Here is a 15,702-nt window from a genome sequence, read left to right as displayed (position 1 = left end):
CTCTTTGTTCTATATCTGGCTGATATGAAAACCGCTCAGGAGAAGATCCGTGCATTCCCGCCGAAGATAAATGGAAAAGAGATACCTTGGATGCTGTACGCGGATGACGCGGTATTCATAGATCAAACTCCTATAGGCCTACAAAGAAGGATTGAGACCTTTAATAACTATCTAAAGGAAAATAGCATGAAGATGAATGTCAAAAAATCTATGATCTTAACTATGAAATCTACCCGGGGGAGGAAGCAGGCTGGAAAAACTGCAATGTGGTCATTGGAAAAGCAAAAACTGGAGGAAGTGGAAACGTCACTTTATCTTGGGATATTGATCAACAAAAATTGCAATGAACAAGCACACTATTCTCTGATCTGGGAAAAATTAGTGGCTCTAACAAATCAAGGAGTCTGCATACATCGCAGATATGGGAAGTTTTCGCTAACCCCTATTGTCGCCTTCTTCAAGCAGAAAGTGGTGGCGGTCATCACCTATGGTACGGAAGCACTCTTGGCCCTAAGATGGGAGGTTTGGAATCTTTGTGAGGTGTATTTTTGGCGCAAAATCTTACGCCTCCCAACTTCACTACCAGTTGAACTCATAAGAACTGAGCTTAGGCTACAATCAGTGACCTCTGTCGCTCTGTGGAAATCCATATCATTGTATAGGAAGTGTATTCTGGATGATCCACCAAAACCATTTGAAATTTTAGCTCGGACGAACGTTTTGAATGAAGACAAAATGTTTATGGAGTGGAAAAGCAGTTGTAAGGCTCACTTGCTGAAATTAGATCTTTTAGAAGACACCTTAAAGAATAACCCGGATAAAGCAAAAAGAGTAAATCAGGGAAAAAGACTGGGAGGAAACACAAGAACAAAGATTGAAAAGAAACTTATGCTATAACATCGTGTGTGGGAAAAAAAGCCTTGAATATCCTACCGCCTTACCTGTTGAAATTCCCGACTGAGCACTATCGGGATCTGTTGCTGCGCTGCAGACTTAATATCTGGAACTGCAGAGAAATTAAATGGAAAAGAAAGCAAATTGAAGATACAGCAGCCTTTTGCCGATTCTGCAAAAGGAAGGATCAACTGGAAACAATAAGGCATGTTATGTTAACTTGCCCATCTTTAAAATCTAAAAGAGAGACCTTTATGGGAAGTTACGTAACAAATATTACTGAGGAGACGGAAGAAAACTATTGGGAACTACTCCTCACTGTTGAAAAAATTGGGAAAACGCCTGATGCATTAAAATCTGTTGAAATGTTAACCCTGAACCAGGAGGAGGGGCCAGAACTATAAGAAAAGGGCATGAGTTGCCTTATGTATTAAATGCTCGAGTTACCTAATTGGTTAAAAATGGAACAGTGGACCATACGGTAACTGGGGGGTAAGGAATCTGTAATCACTGTGTGAAGAAAATTTGGATTGGAACTAAGACTTTTTAATGAAGAAATAATGAATTTACCAAAGTCACAAGGATGTAATGTTTAAGGTTTAATTATATTTAACCAATAAAACATAAAAAAAAAAAAAAGAAATTGTAATCCAGTTTCTTCTTATCTGTACCTCTCTTCCAGGTCGCCGAGGGTAGGATGTCTCCCCGAAAATGTCCATTCACTAGCTTGATGTTCCTTTGTGCTATTTAATCTCTCCACTGCAAGCCTCTAATAACTTGTGGTGTCGCATTAGGCAGAAGATCTGATCAAGTTGGAGTTGTCGTCCAAACAGTGGACGTTCAAGTCCCCAAACAAAAATGATGCCTGATTTAGGTATGCAATGGAATAGACTTAAGACATTGGCTCTTTTTAGAGTCAGTTCATCACGTATATAGAGCAACCTTTCCAATAATTCCAATAACATTCTAAACGTGTCACTGTTTTTCACTGATTTCCTGGATGGGGGTTGTTTACCCCCATTTACCACTGTTTGTCTCGTCGAGGGAATGGAGCTGTTTTATGTCTGCTGGCCAACTCGAGCCCCCTATGTTAGTGTCTTGATGGAAGCCACTTTATCTGGAGTCCTTTTTTTAAACACTCCTCCCTCTCCCCCCCGCCCCCAAATGGGGAACATTTGGAGCAGTTCCTGGGTGTGAACCTCTCCTCCAGTCGGGGCCCTTGCTGGAGTACCCGTCTGGTAGATGTGTTGGTCAGTTTACCAACCGACCTGATCCTCCCCGAATAGTTAATCCTCCAGCTTGTCATCTGGTTCAGTTCCACTTGTCAGAGCCACCTCCTCCAGATTTTCATTCCTGTCCTCTGCAAAGTGTTTCCTGCTTCAATCACCCTCGTTAGAGGGCTGCTTACCTCCTCTTCGGATGTATAAATTGAGAGGTTAGTTAGGTCCAAACTCCCTCTTCCACCCCTCCAAACTGAGTACATGCATTGACTGGAATCTCTCCCTCCTCTCCAACCCAGAGTTTATCACTACATTTTCAGATGTTGTTTCTGACTTCTTGTTTTCAGTAACCTCGCTCTTATTTGGGTGGATTACATTAATCATTTTTCATCTTAGGTGGCTGTCATTTGAGCGCTTTAGATGACTCTGATCGTCTCTGAACATCTGTTCCCTGTTTGTTCTTGTCGTCAAGTATGGTTTTTAGAGACTTTCGTTTAGTGGGTGGTGACTCTTCTAGGGCCTGGATGGTCTTATGTCCAGCCTCCAGTTTAGAAAATATCTCGTATCATTTGGTAGTTCAACCTGAGTCGTCACAGTCCGAATGGGTAAATTGGCTCACTTGTATTATATAATCTGTTCTGGATTGAGTAGCTACCCTGACAAAGGCAGCTTTGAGCGCAGTCAGCTTGCACTGTATATGTTTGTAGTCGGTCAGATAACAGTTACAGCTCTTAGCCATTGTTGTCATCACAAAGAGCTGTTGCAAAAATGAACCAAAGCTTCACCATGACTTACAGGTAGGAGTGGCAAGAGAATTGGGCCAACGGAGAGGGAGGCCTGCAGCAAAGACCTTCAATTTACCTCTGTTCAACATCTGGTGGTTCTACCTCATGTGTCCCTGACTGGCCTCTAGAAAGCGCATGCTGTCACCCCTTGAGGGTGCCTAACCCCTACATTGTGAGAAACATTTGGGCAGTAGAGAATTGTACAGAGTTTAATTCATATACATAAAACTTATACTGAGCAGTCCTGTGTCAATAGCCAGCGGGAACAAATATATTATAACTGAAGCAATAAATGCAGAAGCTTCCGGAAAGCCACTACACAAACTTCCAACAGGAAAGAAACAATAAAGTGCACTTTTTGTGTTTGGCAATTGGAAAAGGATTTTATCCCTGCCAGTTCAATCTCCATCCAATTGTCAAAACACTCTTGGAGCGCTTCATGACTAATGCTATAAAAGGCAGCTAACTGGTGCAGTGGAATATGGGCATGTTGCTGTTGCTCATCCAGAATGCTGTGGTGCTCCCCGATGTCTGAGTGGACTACGGGAGTGAGGGTTGGAGGTTGGTTGGGGGTGGGGGATGAGGGGAGGATATGTAATCTCCTCAATCCTGACTGATAAACTGAAGTGTTAGCCTCTAGATATCTAATTTATGTTGGTATGTGACTATTTTGCTCAATAGCCATGTAAGAAAATTGAGTTTGGCTATTGGGTGAGCATTGCCCTCATTTTCAATGTTGAATTTGTTCTTAAAATCAGTGTACTGTAAAGAGACCCCTCAATGCTCACACCAGAAAAAATACAACCCACTAGGGAAAAAGGCCCAGCACACCTCTTGCAAGGAAAACAAGGTTCATTCTCATAAAAATAAAGTACGCGATACCAAAGAACTCTGCTGTCACGGAGCGCTCTGACCAAATTAACATGTGCGATAGTTTATAAAGGATATGCATGAAGCAGCAGGCCCAGCACTCTCAATAGCCATTCCAGAAAATTACCAAATAATCAGAATGGACAGGCCCAACAACAGAGGAGGCGGCCTAGCCATCATAGCTAAAACAAACCTCGAGCTAAGACCACTGCCTCAAGCACCTCTCAAATCCTGCGAACTCCTAGCAGCCAAACTACCCATCTCCAACTGTCGCACCTTAACCATCCTTCTAATATATAGGCCACCCGGCCCCATTGGCTCATTCGAAGCAGACCTATCCAGCCTCCTAGCCAACAACATAAAAGACACCACCCAAATATTATTGCTAGGCGACTTGAATCTAGGACTAAACGACCCTGACGACAAATCAGCACAAGCCATAGCCAACATGCTAGATGAACACGGCCTAATCCAAAGAGTGCTCACCCCCACCCATAATAAAGGTAGGACCTTGGACTGGATCGCCACTCTAAACTGCGACACCGTCATTACCAAAACCACTCCCCAGCACTGGACAGACCATTACCTCATTGACTTCACCTTATCTCTCAATAAAGAAGTCATCAAAGGAAAAATCATGGCACCACCACTACCCACTAGAGCAAAAAAAAACATAACCCCCGACAACCTCCTACCACTACTACTGCCAACCCTCAATGCTCTCCCCGATAATCTAAAACCAGAACTCCTAGTAGAAAACTATAACAATACCATAAAAAAAGGACTAGACATCATTGCCCCTCTAAAACTGCAAAAAAGCAAACAGCAAGCCCACCTGAACACCTGGTTCACCCCACATCTGAAAGAACTTAGACTGCACAAAAGGAAACTTGAAAGCCAATGGCGCAACTCCCCCACAGAAGAGAACAAATCACAACTCAAACTTTGTGCAAACAACTACAAAAAAGAAATCCTACTCACCAAAAAGAAACTATTCAATGAAAGAATCGAAAAATCGAGCTCCAACACCAGAGAACTATTTGCTATATTAAGGGAACTAGAATCCCCGATACCCCCACCAGACAATATAATTAAGGATAAAGTATGGTGCACCAGCGTCCAAAACGCACTAACTAATAAAATCAAAAGTCTCCAAACCAAAATCGCTCTGAAAAAAGACTCTCACCACCAATGAAACATCTCCCAGCAACCACGATAAAACAGCCAACCGCCCAGGCCATAATCTATTCAGATTTACCAAAATATCTATCCCAGAAACAGAAAAAATTATAGCCTCACTTAAACCATCTAACTGCAAAGGCGACAACTGCCCTCCCCAGATAATCAAGGATGCTGCTAGGGATCTAGCCCCCTTTATAACCAAGCTGATCAACGCATCTTTCTCCTCCAACACCATACCAAGCAACCTCAAAGAATCTTGGGTCCTGCCTCTCCTCAAGAAGCAAACCCTAGACCCCGCTATCCCCACCAATTACAGGCCCATCACCACGGTGCCATTCCTGTTAAAGATAATAGAGTAGAATACCTGCAGATTCAGCAATATCTTGAAACTCACAAACTACTAGGCACCCACCAATCAGGCTTCAGACCGAAGCACGGCACCGAGACAGCCTTAATCGATCTTAAAACCCAGATCAATGAGATTAACGACAAAGGGAACACTGCCATGTTACTACTCCTCGATCTGTCGGCAGCATTTGACCTGGTGGATCACGCAGTCCTGTGCGAACACCTGGCCTCAGCAGCCCACTTCTCGAAAGAGGCTATAGCCTGGATCCAATCATTCCTGGACAACCGAACTATGAGGGTCTTCTCCACCCTAGCCTCAGCAGACCCCATTAAAATAACCTGTGGGGTGCCCCAAGGCTCCTGCGTCTCTCCCACCCTCTACAACATCTTTACCAAGCCCCTATTTGACAAGCTGGACAGACTGGGTGTCTCATATACCAATTATGCAGATGACACCCAGATCCTCATACCCCTTTCAGGCAACTACGCTTCAGATACGGCCTTGGTAAACAAAATATATCTCATCATTCAGGCATGGATGGCCACACACGGTCTATGTCTAAATGATGAGAAAACCGAAATCCTGCTCCTCGGATCCAATACCAATCTCAAAAAACTCAGTTCTAACTACAAGGCCTTCAACATTGATGGCAATACCATCACAGTGGCCAAAACAGTGAAAACACTAGGCTTTCACCTTGATGCAACCATGTCACTAAAAAAACAAGTCAACTCACTAGCATCCTCCACCGCCTACACATGCAAGCTAATTAGGGCAAGTAGAGCCTTCCTCACCCAAGCTAGCTGCATCATCATAGCCAACGCCCTAATACTATCCAGACTGGACTATTGCAACGCCATGTACCTAGGAGCCATCAAATGCATAACCAACAAACTACAGACACTACAAAACAACGCTCTCAGAACAGCCCTCAACCTACCCTCTAAGGAACACATCTCCAACAAAAGAAGAGAACACAAATGGCTTAAAATCCATGACCGCATCTCCCTCAAAACGGCATCACTCACCCACAAATGCTTAAACAACACAGCCCCCCCCAATCTCGCATCCAGAATAAAGAAAAAAACGTCCTCCCGCCCCACCAGATCGATCAATTCCTACTGCCTGCAAGTACCCAATTTCAGACAAAAGAAAACCGGCGGCAGCAGCTTCCCTGTCCTGGCAGCCCAACACTGGAACGCCCTCCCACTCCACATTAGGACTGACCAATCCTACTTTAGCTTCAGGCGAAACACCCTCACTTGGCTGCGGGACAATGTTCCTCACGACTAACCCTGCCATCTAATCTGATCATGCCAGTGCTATAACCTGACTACCATGTACAGCCTTAATTTGTAAATATGTAAATGCAACCGAACTGCCCCTATGCACAGTATTAATATGTAAACTTGTAAGCTTTCGCTCAATTATATGTATATATGCACATCCCACACAATGTAACTGTAAATGCAATGCTCTTTTTCTCATGCCTATCTTATTCTGTAACCAAGTTTTTATGCAATCCTATCTTCCTGACCTCTGTTGCGCCCTGTTACCCCTGGGTTTTGCGCGCTATACTAAATAAATAAACAAATAAACAAATAAAAAAAAGCGTCACAGTTGGCGTACATCACATAGGTTACAAATCCACATAGCTGGTTGGTGCGACCCTATACATAGGCGGCCTGCTCCAAATGAGATACCAGGACATTGGTCCCAGCTTCTCCTGTCTGTCTTCTTCCACGTGGGGTTCTTCTTAGCATGTCATCGGGCGCACAGTTCTTAATTGCCAATTAAAAGTACAAATCATAGCAAGCCCTATCTGTGGCCTAAATTGCACCTGGTACTGCAGACATGGGCGCGGACGATACTTTCGAGGTCACATTATCTTACAAACCCAAGCTCGATCCCAGCCGTTCCAGTTTTTCCCACCCCAGGCTTAGATGTTACTTTCTCTCCCTGGCACCTTGCAGCACAAATCACAGATTTGTAATCAGATTTATGGTTGTCTGGGACTGACCTGCCATTTGGAATGTTGGGGTCTTTGGACAGGGGTATCTGGGCACTGTAAGGCTGGGGGAGGTTAGAAGCTTGTGCCCTCCTTCTGGTGGAGCAACTGCTCACAGGGAGCTCTTGGCCCCCTTATGATCTTGTAGAGCGCATTCCTTTTGAGTTACACGTGCTATTAGTATGAGACAATGAAAGGGTTTATGAATCCCTGTGGATTTGTCCTTCCCCACAAGCTGTAACCTTCTCCTGCATTCACACACATATATCTGTTTTGGGCTTGGACCTACTGTCCTGGCTGCAGTACGGGGCCAAACCTCGATTTCAAGATGGCTGTTGTTTTCTAAGATGGCCTTTCATTTTTTATTGTAATCTACACCACACTATTAGGCCTCTGCCGCATTCGTAACCTTTTGGGGGGGCCTGGGATGACCACCCCCGCTTCCCAACAGTACCTAGTATGTGCTTTTAAACTTTGGAGGTAAAATTCCCTCGACAACGTGGCAATTGTTGGGGATGTCGCTGTGCTATTTACACCAAGCACCAATGAAGTGGCATAGAGAAGACTGGCTTTTGCCGAAGTATGTCAAACGTGTTCAAATGTGGTTATGGGATTGATAATATTGTGTTTGCACATCGTTTTATATTTGTAGATCTCCCAATTCTAATGGGGAATTCTCGTTTCATACTTGAGGGAGATTAAACTGTCTCTTCTTGCCATATCTCATGTACAGACCCTGAGCTGGAGCAGCACCATGCCACTGACGGAACTGTTAATACAGTTCTTACTCCTCACAAAGTGGAACCACCTGTGTCAACTCCTGAACATGTGGAGGCAGTTGAGTATGCAGGCCCCAGTGAAGATACCAGGCCACCTAGTCTTCCTCCTGTATCAGACAATGGTATTGAACTATCATCTCCTGCCTTGCAAGCATGTTGCACATTGGCACCAGACACAAGTGCAGAGCTGAAGACTCCTTTAGCAGACCCTGAGGTGCAGCCTCTTATAGTGGAAGGACAGCATGCCACTGTTCCGTCCCATGTAGCAGAACCTCAACCCCTTAATGCAGTTTTTGATTGTGCCCCAACTGTTTCTGAACATGGCCCTCTGGTGACTGGGAAGCAACTATCCACTCAAGGCTTGGAACTCCCCCTACAGGATCAAGACACCAAATCGGGGGAGAGCAATTCCTATCAGCAGGTTCAGACACCCAGCCTTGAACCAAGCCTCCTTCATTCAACCTCTGTGCAGGAGTCTGATGCAGACGGCCCCCCAAAAATAGATTTTGTGGACAACCGGATTAAAACCCTGGATGAAAAGTTGCGGACATTGCTGTACCCTGAGCACAGCCCCTCTGGATCTAACCCAGACAGCCAAAAGGAGACACAGAGTACGGACTCTCCATTATCATCGTCCGCAGAGGATACTTTGTCCTGTCCAGTCCCAGAATCTCAGTTTAGCATGCTCACTGGCCTGCAAGCCACACCTGATGAATCAGTGGACTTTGATCTACCAGACCAGGAACAGCAGATATGTGCTCCTGCATCCGAAACTGTGATTGTAAGCGACCTGAAAGTGGATACCACACTACCTGATGAATTCAGCACCTATGTAAGTGGCTGTTACATTTCATATTAACTTATTCTGTATGTAGTCTGACTCCTCTTGCTTCAGTTAGCTTTCTTGGAGTGCTCTGAGCTAGACTGCTTTCTCTAGAGTGGAAGAATTAATGTACGTTTTAGCACAGTTCAATGTAAAGACCATACCCCTGATGGTGTGATTTAGCCAGTTAAAGGGGCAGTCCCTTACATCATGTGTAGTTTCCTGCTTTCAGTTGTTTTTCATTTGTGTAGTGGTTTTTCTTGTTCTTTACAAAGGATTTTAAATCCATTTGTTTTGCTATTTTCCTCTCTTGAATCAGACCACTGTTTTCCAGGGAACATAAGAATTGTTGCTTTTATTGCTGCATGCATTATACATTGAAAGATTAATTGAAACAAATATTTTCTGCACAAAAATGCTTTTATTAAGCCAGGCTTTTAAATTAGTAATAACTTCAAAATAATTGTAGGCCAGTCTTTCCTTAAAGTGGTGCCTTCCATGGTCTGTATGAAGTGGTAAAAGAAGCTATGCTGCGCATGAGGTGTGCAGAAGAGGAATACGATGCGGGGCAGGGGGTTTCGAATGCTCTGAAAATCTACAGTGCCTGAAGTAATGAAGGGTAAAAGAAAAACAGAGACCATATGAATTTATTTTTGCACCTTTCTGTCCATAGATTTCTATTGGACACCCTTTCTTTTTTCTTGTTTTGAAGCCTGTCCTACTTTTTGGAGGTAGGTAAAGCCGCCTGCTTTACTTCCCTTGCCTGTTTCGTTTATTCTTTTGGGGAACCTGAGTAGTCCCTAAGACTGTCTGTACTGAGAAAGTGTCTTAGTGAATTTTTTTATTGTTACAATTGCACACATTACCTTACAGTGAAGTGCAGTTGGGATACTGTGTATTCTTCTTTTACTATAATGGCTTTGTTACTTTTCATATGTGCCCAAGACAAGCTGGTGGCAGCTGTGATATTATTTCAGTTTTGTTATTTTCCCCATTTACATTTGCATTAAAGCGAATGGCTACTAAAGGTGGCTAGCACCCTAAGATGACAGTTAGCTTTTTCAGGTCAGGAAATGATAATGTGGAAATACCTTTCGAATGGATTGTGTCCTCCCACGTATTCCTCATCTTGTGATAATTCGTTTTCTCCAGCTTCGCTGCTTCGGAAAAAAAAATTCTCGGCAGAGGGCGCTGTGCTCGAGGTCGTGGCGTTGATTGTCCCTCGACGGACTACGTACTCTGTCGACATCACTGATGGTATAAATAGCTCGAGCCGCGCCTGTTGCTTCAGTTCCGTTTTTCCGATCGCTTCGCTATCGAGAACGGCGCTTCTATTTTCTGTGAAGAAAATGTCGTCATCTTCAACACCCAGGACTGGGTTCAGGAAGTGTGCAGATTGTGGCTCTAAGATGTCGATCACCGATCCCCACCGGATTTGTCTCTGGTGTCTCGGTTCCAGTCACTGAACCGACGACTGCGGGTCCTGCCAATCAATGACCGAGAAAGCTCTTCGTGAGAGGAGAGGTAAACTGTCGGTGGGGAGGGAGGCCTCAAAAAAGGTTGCGTCAAAAAGACACAAGAAAGCGACTGATTCTAAGGAATCGGATCGCCATAGGCACTCAGAGATCTCGATCTAGGAGTAGATCGAGACACTATTCGTCATCGGAAAAAATTGAAGAGGAGACATAGATCTCCATCATCTTCTTCAGAGTCGACCGAAGAAATTAGTTGTCCGACTAAATCGGATTCTCCCAGTAAGTGGGAAGAATTCTGCAAAAAGATGGAGGTTTTCGAGAACGCGGCCCCGACCCCCTCGAAAGACCCTCGAAAGACCCTCACCCCTAAAATCGCTCTATTGGACGACAAAGGGAAGTCCAAGACTACCATGGCAAGGACCGGTAGCGTCGAGGAATCCAAAAAAACTCGAGTCAACGTAAAACCGCCGAAGACTCTTCGAGAGACAAGCACTTCTCCGTTGCCATGCAAGAAACACAAGTCGTCGAAGACTTCGACTTCGTCGACGCCCCCGGTGTCGATAATTTCGACTCCAAAGCCAAAAACATCCTCGACGCCATTATCGAAGTCATCTTCGAAGACCCCTTCGACAACTTCGAAGGATTTGCCAGTTCCTTTGAAGCAGATGGAAGAGGAAGAAAGGAGATTCACTCCTTTGCCCAGGTCAGACTTTTTCAAATCTGTCAGCAATTTATGAAGAGTCGAAGACGAGGTTTCTCCTTTGGGAGTTGCTTATGGTACAAGACAAGTTCCTGAGGAACTTATTGACCAGGAATCTAGAATGAGAGACCTGAGTGATACTCTACATTCTGCCAGTGGAATTTACACATCCCCAGAATTACAGTTTGCCAAATCTGATCCTGCAGAGCATGCAGATGCTGGGTACAGGGGTCTTATGACCAGGGTAGTTGAATATATGGGTTGGGATAATACTTCACCCATTTTTGAACAAGATGACATGACGGATATAATCGGCAAGGGACCTCAAAGATCCTGTTCTCCCTTTCCACAGGGCCCTTCAAAGGACGGTGGAGAGAAACTGGGAGAAACTATTGCTGCTGCAGATAGTACTTTTCCAAAAAAATATAGACCAGCTGGAACGGATCCTGAATATTTGAATAAACATCCGACTCCAGAGAGTTTAGTCATTCAGGCAGCATCTACTTCAAAACAAACTGCTTATCCAACTATCCCTCCAGATAGAGAGGATAAAAATGTTGATGCCTGGGCACGTAAAGTTTTCACGTCAGGCAGTATGGCACTTAAGTCGGCAAATGTCACCTGTACCCTAGCCAGGTTTACCCATACCCTGTGGGACTGTATTTCGGCGGCGGCTGATCATATTCCGGAAGGCGTGGAAAGGGAAGGCTTCCTGAATATAGCCAAAGACGGGAAGGAGGCAATGGGGGAATGTCTCCAGTCTGGACTGGATACTGCTGATAGTATCAGCAGATCCATGGCTGCAAGCGTTGTGCTACGCAGATTTGCGTGGTTGAGGAAGTCAGGGTTTGCACCAGACATGCAAGCTAGACTCCTCAACATGCCCTTTGATGGCTCGAGGCTCTTTGGCAGAAAGGCTGATGAAAGCCTAGAAAAACTTCAGACCTCGAAAGAGGTAGCTAAATCACTTAGCGCCTCTCTGCGCCAGCCTCTAAAACCCTATTCCGGCTCATCTTCCTGGAGGGGTCGTTCTTTTCGATACTACTCCTCTTTTGGTAGAGGAAGAGGACAGGCTTCTCAAAGGGGCAAAAGAAACTTCCCTCGTGGAGCACGAGGAAGAGGTGCAAAATCAGCCTCAGGAGCGGCATCTGTACCCTCAGCCACTCCTGCAGCTGCTTCCAAATCCCTCTGAGACCTTGCTACACAAAACACCAGTGGGAGGCAGGATCTCTCAACATCTGAAGGAATGGTGGGGCATTACCTCAGATGCTTTGGCACTGGAAACAGTAGCCCAAGGTTACTGTCTCCCCTTTCTAAAAAGGCCTCAGAATCATCCACCGGAAGCCAACTCTGCCAAAATCCGGATCCGCTCCTGTTGCAGGAAATTTTAACCCTGCTAGAGAAAGGTGCCATAGAACTGGTACCTGTAGTGGAGAGGAACAGGGGTTGGTACTCCCCATATTTTCTCATCCCAAAAAAGGACAGAGGACTGAGACCCATCTTGGACTTGAGAAACTTGAACAAGTTCCTCAGGAAGGACAAGTTCAAGATGGTGACTCTTTCTCAGATCCTTCAGGCTCTCCAACTCAAAGATTGGTTGGTATCATTGGACCTTCAGGATGCTTACTTTCATGTGCCAATCCATCCAAAGCACAGAAAGTACCTGAGGTTCGCGATTGGCAATTCTCATTATCATTTTCGAGTTCTGCCATTCGGGTTGACCTCCGCCCGAGGGTTTTCACCAAACTGTTGGCGGTTGTGGCAGCAAGTCTCAGGAGAGGAGGTATTCACATATATCCCTACCTGGACGACTGGTTGATCAGAGCAAGTTCTCCAGAACAAGCTCAGGAACATCTTTCGATCACCTGCCACTTCCTCCACAAATTGGGCTTCTCCCTCAATTTCAAGAAGTCCCACATGATACCATCCCAGAAGCTCCAGTTTATTGGAGCAGTCTTGGACACTTCCTCGGGAAAAGCCTCGCCTCCTGAAGTGAGAGCTCTCCACATCCAGCAGATGGTAACGAAGTTCCAGAATGCCCAACGTCTACCGGCCTTCGATTTTCTCAGGTTGCTCGGCCTCATGGCATCCTGCATTTTCCTAGTACCAGAGGCCAGGTTGAGAATGAGATCCCTTCAATGGGCACTCAGAACTCAGTGGTCCCAGTTCTCAGGGAATATGTCGGATCTTCTGCAAGTCCCGAGCGCAGTTGCTCAGTATCTTCTATGGTGGGCTTGCAACAACAACATTCTCAAGGGAGAGTCTTTTTGGCAACCATGGCCGGAGATAACAGTAGTGACGGACGCCTCACTCACGGGGTGGGGAGCACACACCAACAATCTGACAATCAGCGGTCGTTGGTCTCCATCGGAGTCCAAACTGCACATCAACCTTTTGGAGCTGAGGGCAATCAGACTAGCTCTGAAGGCCTTTCTGCCCTCTGTACAGGGAAAGAATGTCCTGATAATGACAGACAACACAGTGGCCATGTACTACCTCAACAAAAGAGGAGGAGTAGGGTCACTACCACTGTGCAGAGAGGCAATGCAGCTATGGTTCGGGGCAATACAAGAAGGAATCTCTATATCGGCAATTTACCTAGCCGGAGAGAAGAACACTGCGGCGGACGCTCTGACCAGGCAGAGCACAGTCTCTCACGAGTGGGAGATAGCTCAGGAAGTCCTTCTGGAGATCTTCGCCCTTTGGGGAAACCCCCAAGTGGATCTGTTCGCCAACGCGATCAACCAGAAGTGCGATCAGTACTGCTCAAGGGAATTTCCTCAAAGAGGAGCTCTGGGAGACGCATTCGTAGAAGAGTGGAAATTTCCACTGCTGTACGCGTTTCCCCCAGTCCCTGTGATTCCTCAGGTAATCACTAGGTTGAGAAAGTTCAGGAAAACCTTGATCCTAATTGCCCTGGATTAGGCCAGGAGGACGTGGTACCCGGACCTTCTGGACATGTCCATCTGCCCTCCAATACGTCTTCCGCAAAGATAGAATCTTCTCCCGCAAGAGGAAGGTCGGGTTCTTCATCCAGAGGTCAAGACACTCAACCTTCACGCATGGTTTCTGAGAGGTTGAGATACAAGGATTGGGATCTTCCGGGTGACGTAATGGAAATCTTGCTTTCGGCCAGAAGACCAGCAACAAAATATTTGGACCGATGTCGTTGGAACAGCTTTAGTAACTGGTGCAAAGACAAGGATGTGGACCCTTTTCAGTGTGGCACCCAATTGGTGCTTTCTTTTCTGCTACATCTGGTTAATCTGGGGCTCCAGATAGGAACGATCAAAGGATACCTTGCTGCGCTGTCCATTTTCAAGCGCTCCTCAGAAGAGGTTTCATATTTCAAAGTACAGTTAATCATACAATTCTTAAAAGGGCATACTAATGTATACCCTCCAGTACCTTTCCATGTACCAACTTGGGATTTAAATTTAGTACTAAAATTCTTGACTTGCATACCTTTTGAGCCTCTGCGTTCATGTCCATTCAGGCTTTTAACTCTAAAAACTGTCCTCCTTGTGGCCCTAGCATCAGCCCGCAGGGTTAGCGAACTTCAGGCTCTCTAATGCAAACCACCATATACTATTTTTTTATAAGGACAAGGTAGTCCTTAAAGTTAAACCTTCGTTCTTACAAAAAGTAGTCTGACTTCCATTTGTCACAAAAAATAGTACTACCAACTTTTTATCCATTATCTGGGCAAGGAAGAGGAGAGATTACACAGACTAGATCCCAAGAGGGCTCTTAGTTTTTACATCTAAAGGATGGCTAAATTGAGACAAGATGACCAACTATTCGTGGGTTATACTGGTCCTAAATTAGGCTTCTCTGTAACAAAACAGACCATTTCCCGCTGGATCATATTAGCCATAGGTGAATGCTACAGATTAGCGGGAAAAGAACCACCAGATGGGCTTCTTGCCCATTCTACAAGGGGAAAGGCTACTTCTGTGGCTCTAAAGAGGGGAGTCCCAGCAGCAGATATTTGTGCAGCTGCAACCTGGAAAACAATGCATACTTTTGTTAAACATTATTGTTTGGATACTGCCTCCTCTAATGAGGGTTTATTTGCCAAGGCAGTTCTGCATTCTGTCCACGAAAACTGAAATTAGTACTCCTGCCTCCAAAAATTGCTACTGCTATGGGAGCCTATCACAAGATGAGGAATACGTGGGAGGACACAATTCATTCGAAGAACAAGTTACTTACCAACTGTAACATTCTTTCGACTGGATGTTCCTCCCACGTATTCCTCATCGACCCTCCCATCCTACCCCACAGTACAGTTTTACGTTTTCTTACACTTCCCTCTCACGAAGAATGTATCGGTCATGGGGCACGCCTGGGTGTTCCTCCTATATGTTTCATCGAAAAAACAGGACTGAAGCAACGGGCGCGGCTCGAGCTATTTATACTATCGGTGATGTCGACAGAGTACGGAGTCCGTCGAGGGACAATCGACGCCACAACCTCGAGCACACCGCCCTCTGGCAAGAATTTTTTTTTCCAAAGCAACGAAGCTGGAGATGACGAATTCTCACAAGATGAGGAATACGTGGGAGGAACATCCAGTCGAAAGAACGTTACAGTTGGTAAGTAACTTGTTCTTCC

The 15,702-nt window shown here is 45.3% G+C and overlaps 1 protein-coding gene across 6 annotated transcripts in view; it reads left to right on the top strand.

Moving 5' to 3' along the window:
- Positions 1-15,702, top strand: part of WNK3 (WNK lysine deficient protein kinase 3) — a 2,095,067-nt gene that overhangs the window by 1,388,774 nt on the left and 690,591 nt on the right. For all 6 annotated transcript variants that reach the window (XM_069645314.1, XM_069645316.1, XM_069645315.1 and 3 more), the window contains exon 17: positions 8,042-8,919. In XM_069645314.1, coding sequence (XP_069501415.1) covers positions 8,042-8,919 — 878 coding nt within the window. The remainder of the gene's footprint in view (positions 1-8,041; positions 8,920-15,702) is intronic.

This window comes from Ambystoma mexicanum, chromosome 2p (assembly GCF_040938575.1).
Source record: "Ambystoma mexicanum isolate Mex_15411 chromosome 2p, UKY_AmexF1_1, whole genome shotgun sequence".
NCBI lineage: Eukaryota > Metazoa > Chordata > Amphibia > Caudata > Ambystomatidae > Ambystoma > Ambystoma mexicanum.
Note: the sequence above shows the minus strand (reverse complement) of the source record. Positions and strands in the feature narration are given on the sequence as shown.